The sequence below is a fragment of the Pieris brassicae genome, chromosome 5, assembly GCF_905147105.1.
Source record: "Pieris brassicae chromosome 5, ilPieBrab1.1, whole genome shotgun sequence".
Lineage (NCBI taxonomy): Eukaryota > Metazoa > Arthropoda > Insecta > Lepidoptera > Pieridae > Pieris > Pieris brassicae.
This window is the reverse complement of record NC_059669.1, coordinates 7,454,994-7,472,865: the sequence shown is the minus strand read 5'-3', so window position 1 is coordinate 7,472,865 and position 17,872 is coordinate 7,454,994. Positions and strand designations below refer to the sequence as shown.

Here is a 17,872-nt window from a genome sequence, read left to right as displayed (position 1 = left end):
ATGGAATTTCCAAACTAATCACTATAAAACAAACATAAAATGTAAGCGAACCAAGAACTTTTTTGGTTAAACACAATTCAAACGTGAATCAAACAGTAAATACCGAGTCTTGTATGTATTATTAAAAAATATGCTTTTAAGCACACGTGAGTCAACAAGAATTGAGGATGTCCATTTCGAGCAAATTGCGTGTGCAATAGTCCATATTTGACATGCTTGATAATTTTTTGTAACAGAAAATTAAAACAACAGGGATATAATTTTTTTGTTCAATAAAAAGTAAGATTGACACAGGCATAAGATTTTCGATATAAGCTAAATTTTAAGGTCAATAAAATAAAAACCCTTTATTGATTTTTTTTGTCTAGTTCATGTATTTTATAGTTGATTATGGTGAAGGACAGTCAAGGAATGTGAATAAATTAATTGTGTACGACTAGACTGTTTATAAGCTTTTTAAGCTAGAGGTAAGTACTTGCTTATAAATAAGGAGTCTAGTCTGAAAGTCCCTGTATTCATTAAAAAATCTAAGACTAATTTTCTCTGTTTTACCTGAACTAAACTATTTGAATCTCTCATTTTATCACAGCGTAAGCAAAATGTCTAAGGGCCTATCCCTTACTATACTATCTACAAATAAACAAGGAAAAATATCACGTAGTTATGTACTCATGATTCTCTAAAAACATTATACAAGATATCTCTTAAAACCTAGGTCAAAAAATATAAAAATACATTGTTTATCAATAAGACAGTTTAATTTTTCCATAACCTCATTCCTATTAATTAATATTTTTGTTACAAACACACAAGCTCCATCTATCGAAAAATAGAAAAAGTTTTATTTTAGTTACAACGTAAAAGATGGCACTGATTGTAAAATAAATATCATTACGATGACGATAGATGGCAGTACAGGTTTATTTCTGTTTCTTATTTAGCAATGAATGTTTTTTTAACGATAAATATGTTAGACATGCATTAATTACATACGTAGATACACATACAATGCAGATATCGTGTAGAACAAATATTAGAAGGTAAGCCAAGTACACACAAGTTATAAGCGATGCTGCATTCAGTAGAAGTTGAAGTCGCACTACAGCTATGTTGTCATAGGTACCTGAAAAATATGTTTAGACAGGTGAAATGACTTTTAATACTTTGAATGTCCGAGAGATTCTCGAAAACTATACATTCTGAAGTAAATAGTATATATTATGTAACACATTGCCATTACAAATAATAAGTATGACGTGTTTTTTTTATTGATACCTAAAACAACATAAAATAAAGTTTACTTTTACTTTAATGTATTAATACATGGCATTCCTGCCAGGATTGTAATGATAACTTAGATAGTTTTTTTTACAGAGTTGAATTAAAACCAAGTTGGTGCTGATCCCATTTAAATCACGACATCGCTTTTGGTGTTTGAAATATGCATTTTTTAAATCTGTCTGTCTGATGACCTATGTTAAATATACCATTTAACATAGGTCATCAAAATCGTTTCAATAGTTTTAATCTATTATTTACGGTATGATTTATTATAGTTTTTACCATAAATAAGACGCAAAATACAAAATATAAATATTTCTCTACCATCGCCGCCATGACACGTTGCAATTCAAGTTTCCCAAGAAATCGGAAAGTGTAAGTTTCTGATAACTGTTATTCGCAAGTCGTGAACTTCCATATATGACTAGCAATAAGAGGCCAAATAAGTGCATCTTAAATCGTAGTTTGCAAGATTTCTTACGACGCAATACATTTTCAATGCAGATTTTTGATACGTTATTCTTAACACATTTTTTTTTGCTGTAAGGGTTTAACTTAAAGGTTTTAACTTTAAACCGATATATGGAAAAGTTAAAAAAATATATTAAAAGCAGGACAACTTAATATTCGCGTGAGTAGTTTATTATTTAAATAAAACAGAAAATACTTCATGACAATACTGTTGTATGACGTGTTCAAGACCAGAGACAAACTCTCGTCTCTATTAATAATTCTAAAATCAGACAGACATACCGACAGAACGCTTGGAACGCTTTAAAGGAACTTTATATAATGCTATTTGTAAATATACTCTGGTTTTACGTTTAATCTCCGTACAGTTTATCACCATAACGGAGTAGAGGCTACTACTACTAGTACGAATATTTCGTAACTAACTCCTGGCTTGCTAGATATGTTCAAAGTTGTTATTTAATATTTTTTTTAGTACAAGCATTTAATAACCGTTCAAGGAATGGTACTTTGAATATAGAATTCCAGTGTACGCGCATTAGAATATTATAGCAATGATTTCAATAAACTAGAAAAAATTATAAGCACCATCCATTGCCGTCATTAGGACGTAATCATATAGTATACGGTGACCATAAATTACAGACGGCTGCCGACAGTATGTTTTTGCTCTTTATGATGACATCTCAATTTGAGAAGATAATTTTATGCACATGCCTTCTCGAAAGGTTTTTGTTTTTGTATTGTTTTAAATTATTTGCGAAAACGTTTTTGCTGTCTTATTTTAATGAGCAGTTGTGGAATTGAATTGAAAAATGTGCACAGTTTTTGTACGAAACTATGCGTTAATGACGACGTCATTAAATGGACTTTTAATTTTATTGTGATGGAATAGACCTCCACATTCTTTAAGATGTCGGGTGTAACTTTCTTAAATCCTTTTAATACAAAGAAAATAAAAAGTTTATTAAAGGATTAATGGACTTACTCAGGAAGATCATAATGCAATAGAAGAGTGTCCCATAAATGCAATTCGGTACTTCAAACGCTGAATTTTTCGGCAGCAAACCAAACGCTTTTGAAAACCTGTAATTAACCAACTACTGTTAAAAAAGTTTGTAATTTGAACGCGTCGAATCCTGGTTTACAACCCGCTGTCAGGCTATACTTACTCTATGTGTCTATGGTCCACAGACTCAAAGCAAACGTTATTTCGAGGCTAGACTGTCGTTAAGTCATAAAACGTTTATTATAACGTAAAAAAAGACAGGAACTATATTTATCATATTTTTTGCAATTTTAAGATAACGTGTTCTAAGTGGACATGGACAAAATAATCAATATTACTAAAAAATAAAGTTAGTAGCAACATATTTCTTACTAATTTATTTCAAAATTACGTAAAAAAATATAATAAATTGTAGACAAACACTCACACATCTACTCAGGCACAAAATACATAAACGTGAATATTTAGTCAGAACCAAGACTTATTTTTTACAGATTTATTATGCACAGATTTAAAAAAAGTGGTGTAAAGCATGACGAAAAGACTTCAATAAAGAAATCTAGTGACCACCCGTAGCTACGGTCTATACTCAACAGTTATTGTTTAATTGTTTGGTTAGTTTCGTCTAGTGACAAGGTAATTCCTTATATTTTCCCTATATGAACGAAACAGCTGTCCTTTAATAGGACCGGTGCAACGAGAAGGGTGTCTAAAGTCAAGTATCGCAAAAACGTACTTTATATAAAACGGTTGAAGCATAGCGTAACAGGACTTTTTTATATGAATTGATTTTTTAAACTTAGAGATTCACTCATTCTCGGCGAAACTACAAAATCAGATCATGGGTGCTTTCTTTGCGTTTATAGTAAATCTAGACGTTTTACGTCTTATGTGGTTGCTTTGAGTTTCTGCAACTAATACTATAAAGGAGTAGTGTCTTGTACTACACACTTTGTTATCAGGTATTCGTTTTTAAGTATGTTTTCTCAGTTAGTAGATTAATAATAAACAAAGCACACTGTGTTTGGGTTGTAAAAGGTGTGCAAGTTTTATTTTTGTTTGTTTCTACGTGTAAGATTTTTAATTGTAATGTCCGTTGCGAAATAAATAAATAAGCGACCACCACAGTCAATAATAAATTATTGAGTAAAATAAAAGAAAAGATTTAAGATGTGGTTTAAAAATATAAAGTCAATTTCCTAGATCTCTATTATATCTCATTAAATTATTTAAACTTATACCCATATTAGGTTAATTAACCATGACATATTATTAATAGCACTCACTGAAGTAATAAAGTTTTTATACATAAGGTGGCAAGAGGCTCGCAAGTGCGTCGCTGACCTTTTAAGACGCTCTGTTCTTTCGCTAAGTTGAATTGGTTTAAAAATTATTCAAGGCATTGCTTTGCCGATGTAGAAGAGTGTTTGCACACGACATATAACAAGAAATTGCTATTTATATTGCCGCATATTGTGACTTTAATTAAGGAATATACATATACGTACTCTGATGTAAGAACCCTGGAACAGCTGGCGTGTTCAGCAAAGTCGCAGAGTGCTTTATATCCTGGCCGAGACTCTGCAGCCATTTCGACGTACAGAGTGTATGCCGACACCAAAACTCCCAGGATACCCGTGAGAACCACACCACGATTGATATTTTGAACTCCCATATTGAACTGAAATGTTAGTAAAATTGTAATGGTATAAGGCATGGTGGCACTGCAACTGTTTCATTGGGATAATGAGATCGTGGAAACCTAGTCAAACCATACAGAACACAGCGGCGTTACCTTACCTTTGTATCAGACAGTACAAAATGCTTTATAAACTTTATCGAATCTAAATCCCCTGAGTTCTATGACAAGGAATTTATTTATTTATAGCCTTATATCAGAAATAGAAAATATATACACTAAAACTATTGTTTTTCTTAAGCTACGATAACCGATTCTGTGCGCCCACGGGCAAAGGCCTCCCCCATTCTCCTCCAGTTTTCTTTATTGTACACTAATTTCGTCCAGGTCTTTCCAGCCGCTTGAAAAGTGGCGTGTGGACGCCACTTCGTTTATTGAGCTATCGTAAGGAGCTCCAGGCCGTGGTGGAGATCGATGGTCCTCACGCACCGGTCGCTATTCTTATGAATAACTGGACCGTCTTTAGCTGGTGGATATGGGAGAGGCCACAATGCACAAAAACTATGCTAGCATAGGTCATGTATGGTCGGATACAATAGATTCCCTTGAGAGTCTATATATATATATATAGGCTAATGTTAAAAGCTAATAAATAACGCGTTTTAAATGCAACAACCACCATTTAGTAATCGTCATGAAAATTAACTAATTCAGTAAACACTAGTTATTACATTTTCTTATAAGAATTTTTTTACATCTTCCAAATAATCATGTATTTATTTGCTTCCTTCAAATATATTAGTATTATAAGAAGAATATATATATATAATAGATTTTTTTTATTATACCAAGTTTGCCCACAGTTGATGAGGCGTTTATTATACGCTTACTTTCACGTCATAGACGAAAACATATTTATTTTAAACTTCAAAATCACGTAGTACAGACCCTCGTAAGTTAATTACTACCACTATAGACTGAGGGGAGCACACTATTTACGCACCCCATGCACTCACCTAATGCTGTAACGAATTTCTCAAAGCATAAAGTGATTTATAAATCTATATTCCCATATTTGAAAAAAAACCCTCAATGAAACTTAACACTTAATAGAAAATATTTTTACGATATTAAAACGCGTTTATTAATTGAAAAAAAATTATAATTTTATTTTATAAAATGTAACCTGTCCGTTGTTTCGCATGATATAGCAGTGGGTTACCTCAACAAAATAAATATTTGCGATAAACTTGTTAATTTATCGGTTTTGAGTGAGTTGAATATGTATTTATTGCAGAAATAAAAGACTAGAATTCTAATGCTCTTTAAAAAAAACATATTTTTGTATTTTATTTAAATTAATATGTTTAATTTTTGAACACTTTAAAATAAACATTTCGTCATAGAATCATATTTATAGGTAGAAAATAAACGATACATTTTAGTGGAGCCGTGTTCGTATTCGTAAGTTTTTTATACTTACACCAGTATTCATTTGTAAGTTCGATGAGGTACGGAGGCAGAAAACTGTATTCTACTGTATTTAAATGTTATTAATAATTGAAAACATTTATTACTTTTTTTCCAAATCTAAAATTCCTCCATTAGATTTAAAAATGTATTGTATTAAACTCAAACTTTTTAATTCAAAAACTCGAAAACAAACACTAGCGTTCGAACACAGAGCACATTAAGTAAGGATTTAAGTTTGGTTGTTCAGTTAGATCGTTCACACTCTGTTAAACATTTTTAATATTCCTACAACGCTTATGAATATTCACGCTACTGTCACATACAATGTCTAAGATTGTGTAATAACGCTTAATAGGGTGGCATAAGTCTATGTTAGATCCTTTGATGCGTATAATGAGTGTTATACTAATTTACAATAGTAATTAAATATGTGATTACCGTACCAAAATAATATAAATAGTTTAAGCAACAATGAGTTGTATTTATTTTTATAAACCTTTTTATTCGCATAATGATTTCCATTGAAAAAAATATTTCAATGATTTATCTATTGATTTTCCCACGTCATTATTTTTATATTCTATTAAAATGTATTAATATGATATTCATGTTTATGGATAATCTAATGTGAAATGCAATTAACTATATTAAAAATTCAAATAGTTCATAGTTCTCCACTTGTCAAATTCTTGTATATATGTCATAGATTTTTTTATTATTACGCCTTTTTATTATTACTTTTCGATGTAATTTTGATAACATTGACACACATTGATCTACTGCAGTCGGATACAATAATTTGATTCCAAATCATACCTAATTAATATAGATAGATGGCGCTAAACCTATTTTAAAAAGATCTTGCCACAGGAGCAGTATCACAAAACACAGATATTAGGTATGTAAAATATAATTGGAAAAAAACGCCATCTAGTGAGCAGTTACTACTAGTGAATCTGAAACAAATTTTCTCTCTTGTATTTATTTTCATTTGTTGTTATACAACACACATTATTTAGTAAAATACTGTAAAGAATAGTTTTTAATCAAAAGTAATAAAATAAATGTCAAAACTGATTAGGTATCATAGCCTGTTGGAGCATATACATATACCAACTTTACGGAAAAAATAGCTATTTAAATTATTATTATAAAAAATATTTTTTTGGTCTTATAGCATATGATCAACTACGACATAATTTATAAAGTCTATCCGAATTCAGATTTTAATAACAAATGAAATCTTAAAAATAAAAACTTAAAGTCATGTTACTTACTTGAAAAATTGTATGTAGGTCAAATTCTCTGTTTTGGAATTTACGATAAAGAAAGAGAACACGACATAAGAGAGAAGAGTGGTTACAATCGCCACATTGCCAACCGATGACGCCCAATTTTGCGGAATGTATGTGCGTTATGTTGGCAGCACTGTTTTAGTTCACCATCGCGACCGCAACGTAGCGTTGGCGTCGTGCAACACCTTTCATTGTATTGACTATTGACTGATTCTGAACATAGAGAATAATGTACAAAACTAATTTATCGTTTTATTGTATAAGTTTTTGTTAAAATATATTGTAATATATCTTAGCGTAAGTGTAATTATGCCTCCGTTTACGTAAAAGTGATAATAGACAGCCCGTTGAGTGCTACGCGGCCATTTTACTTGCAATGCGGCAACGGTGTATGGTCCGCCATTGGAAACAGCCAGTGTCTTCTGTGTGCAAGATTTGTATTGTGTTTTTGGTTTAGTAACATAGGATAACCATGTGTGATAAAAGTGTAGTGCGGACTTTAGTGTAGTGAAGCACGGTGGTCGGGTGTTTCGAATAATGTGCGAACGATGGAAAACGAAGTAAAGCAGCGCAATCAGCGAAACAGGCGAAGGGAACGGGCTCAGCGCATGCAAGCACAGAGAGAGAGTAAGGCTAAAGATGGGGACAGTGGCGAGGATGAGTCCCCTGCGAGAGAAAAGCCTCCTCGCCCGGTGGCCAGGAGAAAGAAGTCCAAGGAGCCTCTGGGCGAGGAGGATATCATCGATGGTTTCGCCATAATGGCATTTCGCACCTACGAAGATCTCGAAGTAAGTCCTATTGAATCATATTGTAAAATGAAAACTTATTTGAAAACAAAATTAAACAAGTACCTTTTTGTTGCTTTTGTCTGTCGAGTTTATGTTTATTATGATTTGAGCTCACCTTAATAAACCAATACAAATTTATAAGCTATTACTATATAATAATGTGATACTATCAATAATCAATGCCACAATCCGATTAAACTTATTGATAATAGTGATAGTCGAAATAGCGATAACGTGAATCCATTGTCAATATTGTTCAGTTTATGTAATACATGCACGATAAACATTTATTGCGAAGCTCGTTATGAATTAATTAATTTTGCATTGCTAAATACTGTTCCTTTTTATGAGTATCCCCATTACAAAAATCCCCATTACATTACGTCGCTCCGTAATCGCCTCGAACGACGTCTCGGAAGTGCATTGACCTATTGAATAAAGAATAGTGTACTTATTTTGAAATTACATCGAACCCTGGACCTTCTTTATTGTTATCAGACATTTTCCAATTCAACGTTTAGTACTGGATACGAAATTTTTGCGTACCAAGCAGCTGACGTCGATTGTATTACTCGAAGCGTGAGTGCACCCGAAGTCTCCCGCTAAGTGTAAATTCGGTCTAAGTGGCTTCTAGCTTTCGCTCGTTTGCGCTTATTTATCCTTCCGTCTCGAAGGACGATACACATTAGGTCTCATATGACCTCATAAAACTAACTTGTATGTTATCTTTCTAAATTATGGTGACAGGCTCACCATTTGTGGCTTGTTTGAGCCTTGCACACAAATGTTATAGGCTCTAAAACAGGTTCCTTTGCTCCTATTTAATTTGCCACATGCAGTGTGCAACATTTATGCAATTTCTGCTTACAATGGCTGTAACTTAATTTTCTACCAGAAACTGGTTTGGAAATTGCGCCAACATCTGTTCACTATAATGCATGTGGTTACATATTAAAACCATTTATGTATAGGAGTTTCCTAATAACCCGTAATTATATTTTAAATAATGAAAAAAAATCTGCTATAACATTTTGTGTAATTCCAATTGAGACTTTTTCAAACTCTCTGATGAAACTTACTTACCTTCTGTTTTATGTTTAGCGCTTGAAATACCAAACATAAATGGGAAGAGGACCATATTACTGTTTCTTTACAGATAATAGAAACTAATTATCTAAGATAAATATAGAATAGTTTATAATAAAGCTTATTTAGCTAACTGGATTCTGCTTTTTATCATTTTAATTCTCATACTAAGCAATAGCGAATGATTAATCTTGAAATATATCTCTGACTATTAACAAAATTTATTACATTAAGTGGTTGTTAAGGTGCATATATCTAATTTTATTTATTAATAATGATGTCTTTAAAAAAAGTCATAGCAGGGAACAACGATATTCTTTAATTATTAGAAATAGATATTTATAATTAAAGAATATCTTTGCTAAAGAATATTGTTTACCTAGCATATGTGTCTGCTGAGGCTGTATATTAGTTCTTGTCTAGAATATAATTAATAATAATTTTATTTATATTGACCATACAAAATAATTTCTATAAATATATGAGAGAATAATAATATTGAGAGATATAAACTATTATATTAGTTAGCTAACTTTTCATAGCGTATCATTTATTATATTAAATATTTTAAGGTTAACAATACTTATATTTAAATAAATCAAGAACTATATGTTTGCAACATTGGTGTTTACCAGACATTTTAAAGTTTATCGCCGTAGGGCAACGTTGTCGGGATTTTAATTGCCGACGAGGTTGAAGTAAAGTTATACGAGCATGACCGTGTCATCTGACGCCCGCTGAGCGGCGAACTATAAACACAATGAGTACTTGCCTAATGATTTTCCCACGGTAACCCAGCTCCCGTTTCGCCTTCAGGACATTGTACTTAAATAAAATGCACTCCCTAGTCATAACAATGTAGACCATTAAGTTAAAGAACCTAGCTGTCAGCGTATACAGATTCGGTATAATTTATACATTTTGTATAACCCTTAAATAAGTGTATAAGCAAAGTTTGGGTTAAAACTTTAAATAAATGTACATCCAAAAATATGTCGTTTCAAATTAAAACATATTTTATTAATTGTCATAGTGTAATTCCAATTATTTTCTAATTTTCGTAATATAGTCTTAAAATGACTAAAACTTATTAATAAGTACGTAGTTTGTAAAGAAAATATAAAATCTGATCATAAAGTTGGCGTATTTACTGTGCTTAGACTGAACATCGAGCTAATCTTATTAAAATGTAAAGTGAAGCGTGGTAAAAACTAATTTGAAAAGTTTGACAAGCCCCATCCACCTGATAAGCGGTTGAGATTGAATCTGGTACAGAGAAGTTGGCTAGCGTGAAAATACACTACCGACGAATTTGCTGTGCTACGCTTTTTGCTTATAAATGACTTTGCAATATTTCCAATTGATTATTTATTGGGACCGAGCGATAGAATTTATAAAAATTCGCTTTTAGAATTTACATTATTGCTATGAATAATTCTGACTGGATTTTATCCTAAAATTTATCAAAAATCCTAATTCATATGATATACAACCTACGCTACAAATACAGAATGTTATTGATATTTTATCCCATTCTTTGTTAATTGTCCTGTAATAGTAAAAAATAAACAATACACACATTAACCCTAATTGAATAATGACCACCTCGTTATAAAAACATGATAGACGCATTGTTTTATGTACGTTACAATGTTATCAAGTGTCAAAAACTATATCACGCAACAACAGGTTTCAGTTCTTACAAAATAAAGGTTATATTAAAAGTCAAAACAATTATCTTAACTCCAACGAAATCTTTATTCTAGAAACGTTGGTCAAGAATATAAATTTGTCTCGACAAATTTCCTATTCATTGTTTTTGACATAAATACTTTGAAAAAGTTTCCGTTTTTATTACCCCTTAGTGCTTGAGTTAACTCGAAACTCGATTGTCAACAAAACTATTAACTACGTAACTTCGAGTTTGGAAACTACACTGAAAGTATTTCGATGTTAATTGTTACCTATAGTATCCCGCTTTGTAACACCTACACCGTCTAGCAATTGTTCAATTATATGATGTTTGAAATGGAGTGTATTTATGGTGAAATAAGATTTTTTGGCTACTTTAGTTATGATGGACAAAAAAAAACAGCCTAATTAGTAAGGCCCAAAAATCAATTTTATATTTACTATATTTAAGTAATTAATTTTTAATTATGTGTGTGGCATAAGTTTTGGCAACTCCTATATTTGTATAGGATAATGAAACATAACTAAGATACTCACATGATGTTAGTGGTTACGCTAACCATAGACACATAAAGACTAGTGCTCATAAATGCACTTATATCAAGCAAATAAACAAATCCCTCATAGGTATATGAATATTGCAGAAAAATTGCTTTGTCCTAAGCTTGTAGGGGAAAGTTTTATTTGCCCGTACTTACTTTAAATTGTTGAGTGTTCTCTTGAGCAATAACTATGCAAATACTCCAGTCTTGAGCATGTGTACAGATTTATTTTTGTTACCTACAAGTTTTATCAAACAATTTTGGTACACTTATTTGTGTTTAATATGGCTGTAACTTTGCTTACGTTTACACGTACACAAGTTTATTCATTTTGCTTAATATCGTTTTCATTATATATGTAACTGCTTATACATATAATTGCCATTTGTATTACTTATTGCATTTTCCCTTCTTTCCATTTTGTTGCCAGGATCATTGGCCTTTTTGTATATTGAAATAAAGATTACAACATGGTTAACGTTATTTAAAAATTTATATGTAATAAGACATGCTGCTGTATATTTATGTCCTCTATCTTGTACCTATAGTATCTAGGTATATTGAATTTGTGTTCAAAGTCGTGCCATATATTAATATGAGTTTAGTGCTGTCCTCAGATTTGTCATAATAACAATATTACCGCATAATTTAATCTGTTTTCTCACTCGAGCAAAAAATTAAAACAGGTACTTTCTATTGAAAATACTTTCTCTTTAACTGGCAAATTGGCTATGAAAGCGGGCGTTAGAATATTTATTACGTACAGTAAACCTAAACAAGGCTATTGTATGAAACAATGAAACGGCTAATCGCTCATTCTACGCGTAATTAAACGCGGTAACCGATATACAATGTGCCTCTAATTACGAAAAGAACTATAAAAACTTAATAGTTTTCGTGACTAAGAAGGTGGCTTTTAACCAGAATGTTACAAACGAACATTTTAATCTTTTTTTCTCTTCAGAGAGACCGTCCAAACCTGGCGCATATACATTTGTTTTTTATTATTTTTTTGTATCAATGTGTATTATATACAACTATGTTTTTTGGTGTTTACCTCTTAAATTCCTTTTCGATGAAATTCACTTAAGTAACGGGAAATTAAATAAATTATATGATTAGATTTCCACGTCCAAATGCTTGCTTGGATTTAATAAAATTTATGCCTTCAGTATAAGGTAGATAAGTTATTCATTGGCTTGTGAAAGGCATGAAAAGCGGCGTCCTTAGTGTCGCGTACAGCTATTGGAAGTTAGCGCTCTTTATCATGCAAATCGCGGCGAGCCTCGGCAACAGCGATCGAACGGCATCCACTTGACTAGACTTGAGATGACGGAATAGATCACAAAAGTCCACTTGTAATAAAAACCTTGCTTACCTTTTGGGGATTTAAGATATATACGTCTTATTTATATTACATTTATCGCGAAACCGAAATCAATATTACCTAACGTAACTTTCTATTGATACATCAACCATCCAGTGCATAAATCTTATATTAAACAACTTCAGGTTTATATTTATGATACATAATAATCCTTGATGATTGTGCCTGAGTTTAACAATACTTTTTAATTTTATGTTGAAGCAAGCAAAACTTTAAAAAAACCACCAGTTATTTGCATATATTATTCCACAGCTATTAACATGCTTTACGATACATTGTAGTGTGAGTGGCCTATCGTTAACTCATTTCTTATTTAGAAACTGTTTGTTGGAAACATTATTGCTAACATAAACGTTAATGCGGTGGCACAAGCTTCTAAATTAAATTAACTCTGTAAAATATGAGTTAAACTTGTCGTAACTTCAGCCCGCGAGTATAAACAATAGAGTTTATGATTAGTCTCGTGTAAATGTTGGCTTGAATTTCAATTATAACAGGTCGATAGAGCGTATAACAAACAGAACTTTTTTTACGTTATCAGTTCTACTACATATAATGGTGGGGTAGGGATGTCTATTTGAATAGATAATTGCTGCTTAAACATTTGTCACGAATAATAGGTCTTATATTTGCTGTTTATATAATTTGCCTATACATAGAAACGTGCTAAAAGATAACACGAAAACGTGACCATACCAATCAATCAGCATATTCTATTAAGATGTACTTGTATATGTAATCATTGATTATAACAGATGCCGTGAAGTGTATATTAGCACATATTTGCGTTTATTGCGCGACATTATACAAACATTTGTAATACATCGCCCTATTATCGCACAAAACGTCAAAGCAAAGTCAATGTTTACAATCGAGTTAGTTGAATTGCGTTTGTGACGTGCCCGAGCGGTCGTTTCGTGCCCTTTTGAATGTTGACAACTCCAACATATTTCGGTTGATTGATAACCCGGAATAGAATGAAAATCTGGACAATATTGTACTATTCCTATTTAACTCTCGTGGATTGATAACAATTTGATGAAATTATTTTACAGATATAAACGAGTACCATTTAATAAATTATTTGAATGATAAGCTAAGTTTGTACAGATTGTTTTTCTCCAGTTGCTTTCTAAGCTGCAAACGACATTAGCTTATTCCCCGTCTTGTTTAGTACACACAATCACATGTTAATTCAGTTAATATTTAAAGTTTTTAAATTACGACTTGAAGACGATATTAATTACGCTTTTACAAGGGTTCCTATCAAATAGGGAGGCCCGGAGGCGGTACCCATTTTGAAATAAACACCCGTCGACACGCGACAATAACACTAGTTTACAAAATATTTCGATAACATCCCTCCCTTAATTGTTTCCTCGTGCCGAAAGCTTACAATGTTTACATGACTATATTTAAAGTCGGTATGCGTAAACTTTACAACGGGGTTTGTTTCTTTACAATGTTACTATGGTTAATTTAGGTTTTGGCAACCTAATACCACGAAAATATAAACAATTCTAAATATTAAAACATCAACTCCTGGGAAGAAAGGGAAATCACCGAAGATATTATATATATAACTAATTGGTAGCATAGCATTCGATTAATAAGATTAAAAAGTTTCTTAAAGGCAAAGTCGGTAGCAGTTCGCTATTATAACAAACAAAACCCGATATCTAAACAATCTTGTTAACAAAAATGAATGGATGTTTTTTTTTACTCTTTATAAGGATTCTTCACAATTGCTTTCGTTTTTTTAACGCTTTTTGCTTTTACCGTGTTTAGTGATCATAATGGATATTGAATAGAGTATTGTACTTTTTTATTTATGCCTTTAAGGTTTTAATTTTTTCTTTTGATCCAAAGCTTTTTGTGTAAGTGTATAGTGTTAAGCTTTAACCAAACATATGCCACGGGACATAGTCTACGTAGAAGTAGTATAATGTTGCTTTTATTTGTGATCAACAAATACCAATTTACCCTTCGCTACTTACTTTCGTAAATATTTTACTCATGATAATTTATTTATCCATCTTAAATTAGGACCGCTCGACAGGCTATCGATAAATAGTCGAATTTAATAACTTTGGGCGTCCACGGCAGTCGCTCGGGACCACCCTTCCTCGGTAATAATTGACGATCTCTTAAGTATAAAGCATCATCTTTGATTATTGGGATATTTATTTAAGTAATACATGTAATATAGCCTGTTCGTAAACATAGACAAAAGTGCGTGGAAATAGAAAATGTTTACCTTAACTTACAAAAAAAACATTGATAACTTGAAAAATAGCTTTAAGAAAGTCACCATTATTTAATTGGGTAAATCCAAGAGATTTTTTTAACTATTGTTTAGTGGTTTAGTCTGTTTGTCGCCTTATCCTGTTTGCGCAATTTTTCCTTATATTTTCTTAAATAATAATGAGGTTAATCTTAAGTGGATTTCCCCACAATTTGTTATGAATAAATGTATATTCTAGTCCTATAATTAGGCAGCTATGTGATTCCTCATGTGTACTGTGCCTTGTTAAGCTCTCACCGCAAATAAATCTTTTATTTAAGAACACCTTAAGTTAAGTTTTGTTACATACAATTTGCAGTCAATTTCGAAATTTGTCAAGCTTATGTTGTTGAACGAGATAATTATATTATACTCGATGGAGCTCCATAATCGTTGATTACTGTAGCACCTAATCCGCTCGGCGCTCACACCCGCTTGTCTGATGACTTAATTAATGATCTGCCGTGTCGCCGTTAATTAAAGCGCTCCGGCAAATTAAGTTCACGCTTAGCCCAGCCTCCGCCACCGCAAGATTAAAAATTAAATGCATTTTGTGCAGCAATGGCCTACATCGGTGCAAATTTGCCTAAAACCTTTGCAAGCAAGGTTCTTAATTTAAAAATAAATTTTATGTTATAAATATTATTTTTGTGTTATTGCTGAGGAATATAACAATTATTTTGATTCCAAAAATAGCAAAGCAATATAAATTGTATTTTTTGTGCTTGCAGAGTTGAAACATAAATTATACGGTAAATATGCATATTGTTTTAATTATTCTTAGTATTTATGACGAAGAAAAAAGCTAACAATTAGATATATATACATTGTAACAAAAAAATACATTAAAAATAATTATAAGTATGTGTGTGTATTTAAATAACGTTATGTTAGTTGCAGACTTATAAGTAGTTAATAAAACTTTAAGAAAGCATAATAATATCAGTGCTGTCGTATTTGGTGATTAATTCATTGTCGGTAAAGTAATTACAATACGATCGGTGTGCGGTGTGATCGCGGCAGAATTTGACAGGTGATTACTTAAGTTAACGATATCGGGATATATTATTTTATATGCAACGACTTTCTCACACTTAAAGGTGCTGCATCGACTAACTATCGCTATACAATTTACGCTGATTCTTAGCACGCACCGTTTAGATTAGATTTTGATTGAGATTATGGTACCTATCGCTGTATTTTCTCGTGCAATAAAGCGTACTAATGATTTTTGTCCGTAATACATTTTAATATTTAGTTTTCTTGTATTGCAGCTTCGCTTTCCAAATAAGTAATTAAACATCTCTCCACCTTTTTTCATTATTTTATTAGGTCTTATAATTTGGCTTCACAACTTTTATTTATTAAGGAATCTTACGAATTGATTTACAGCCGTATCAAAGTGTAAATAATACAACTGTTACCATGCCGTGACCGTAGTCTTTAGTTGTTTTTCTCAAATGAATGTGGCTAAAAAGTACAACAAAAAATTCTCTATTTATATTTTATTGTATTGTACAGTATTACAGATTTTAAATGCTAGTAAAATAATGTCATTATGTGGTTAATATGTTATATCTGTTTTACATTAGTTAAGGATAGAATTCTATTTTCTGTTTTCTTCAAGAGCCAAATCTTTACTGACAAATACTACTTCTGAAACTTTTGTATTAGGTTTCAATCCCATTTATCAATTATTTAAAGAAATCTTCATACTTTAGTATGACGTTATTGACTTACGTCTGATTACACTATTACCACCTTGTGCTTAAGTACTGTTCTAAAAGTTAATGACACACATTATCTGTCGTTTTATCTTCTCTCTACGCCCGATAATTGACGGTTATATATTCACATTTACATTTAATTTCTCCTTACGGTTAACGCAAAGATTTTCTTATCGTAATATGTTTTCCATTTACGGTTAATTTTATGGCGAAAATTTATTCTTGATATAGGAATATTCAGAATACCGATAAATAACCGTCTCGTTGCTTTGTTTCTATCGTATAGTGCGTTTTTCCCGGTTATGGGTCCTGATTGCCGGAGAAAAACTATTTCCTAGTTTGGTTTAGTGGAGTGTGATTGAAACACACTTGGATGACACACGTAACCCATCTGCCATCTGTCGCCAATGATGCACACACTGAAATGTGTCTGTGTCATATATTATAAAGATTTCGATTTACGTTTTTCCTTAAAAACTATGATAAATTTTATAATAATCTAAATACAAGCTTATCGCGGAAATATTTATTACAATGTTATCTTAAATCTCAATTCTCAACCAATAATATGTAAGAAAATCGACTTCATTCAAACGAAAATTACTTTTGCTTCTTAAATGGTAATCCGTACAATTTGTTGTACGGATATTACAAAAGAATGTTTGAAGATTCTCCCGAGATCTTTATTTGTCAAAAGATTTTATACAATTTATTTCAGTCTAATAAAAAGGTTATCACAGTTTCGTAGAAAACGGTCCAGTTATTTTTCCGCCGGCGGCTCTAACTCCGTGGGAACGACATCTTAAATCCAGATGCCTCTATCGTAATATTATTTCATGCTCCGAATAAATTGATGTTGCAAACATGAATGTTTTCCGTGATTTATTTATTTTATTGCCACTTATATCCAATTCACAGCGAAATACTCATAGCAGATATAAATAACTAATGTGAATATGATTGTATTTCGCTTTTGAAAATATATTTTTCCTGAGTGCGTAAAGTACTCTTTTCTAAGTCTCAACTCTCAATACATTCACATACATTTTATTAACAATTGTAATTAGGTATAAAGTACATGCGTACGGTTATATATGAATCATACATTATTTAAAGGCGACAGTTATGATAGGCGATATATTTTGTGGCTTACGTGTTATGTCAATAAAAGTAATCGCATAGAATCCGCTTAATATAT

General features: G+C 31.7%; 2 protein-coding genes across 7 annotated transcripts in view; one reads left to right on the top strand and one right to left on the bottom strand.

The window, feature by feature from the left end:
- Positions 1 to 400: 400 nt before the first annotated feature.
- Positions 401 to 8,103, bottom strand: LOC123709376 (vitamin K epoxide reductase complex subunit 1). The gene is made up of 5 exons (XM_045660670.1): positions 8,020 to 8,103; positions 7,151 to 7,381; positions 4,270 to 4,442; positions 2,741 to 2,838; positions 401 to 1,123 (listed from the first exon to the last, which is right to left on the bottom strand). Exons 3-5 carry the CDS (start codon positions 4,434 to 4,436, stop codon positions 921 to 923), a joined length of 468 nt encoding a protein of 155 aa, XP_045516626.1. The 5' UTR covers positions 4,437 to 4,442; positions 7,151 to 7,381; positions 8,020 to 8,103; the 3' UTR covers positions 401 to 920.
- LOC123709375 (fibrosin-1-like protein) overlaps positions 7,314 to 17,872 on the top strand; it is a 52,405-nt gene continuing 41,846 nt past the window's right edge. For 5 of the 6 annotated variants that reach the window (XM_045660668.1, XM_045660667.1, XM_045660664.1 and 2 more), the window contains exon 1: positions 7,315 to 7,956. In XM_045660668.1, coding sequence (XP_045516624.1) covers positions 7,717 to 7,956 — 240 coding nt within the window. In that variant the 5' untranslated portion in view covers positions 7,315 to 7,716. Of the gene's footprint in view, positions 7,957 to 17,872 lie in introns of all 6 variants that reach the window. The other variant, XM_045660663.1, reaches the window with a different exon arrangement.

Bases quoted from the DNA above. Each gene is read 5' to 3' on its own strand.
- LOC123709376 (XM_045660670.1), bottom strand. From the start codon at position 4,436: ATGGGAGTTCAAAATATCAATCGTGGTGTGGTTCTCACGGGTATCCTG. The intron at 2,839-4,269 runs GTACGTATATGT...GGTTAATTACAG, and splicing joins TCCAGGGTTCTTACATCAGA to GTTTTCAAAAGCGTTTGGTT. The intron at 1,124-2,740 runs GTAAGTCCATTA...CATATTTTTCAG, and splicing joins TTGCATTATGATCTTCCTGA to GTACCTATGACAACATAGCT.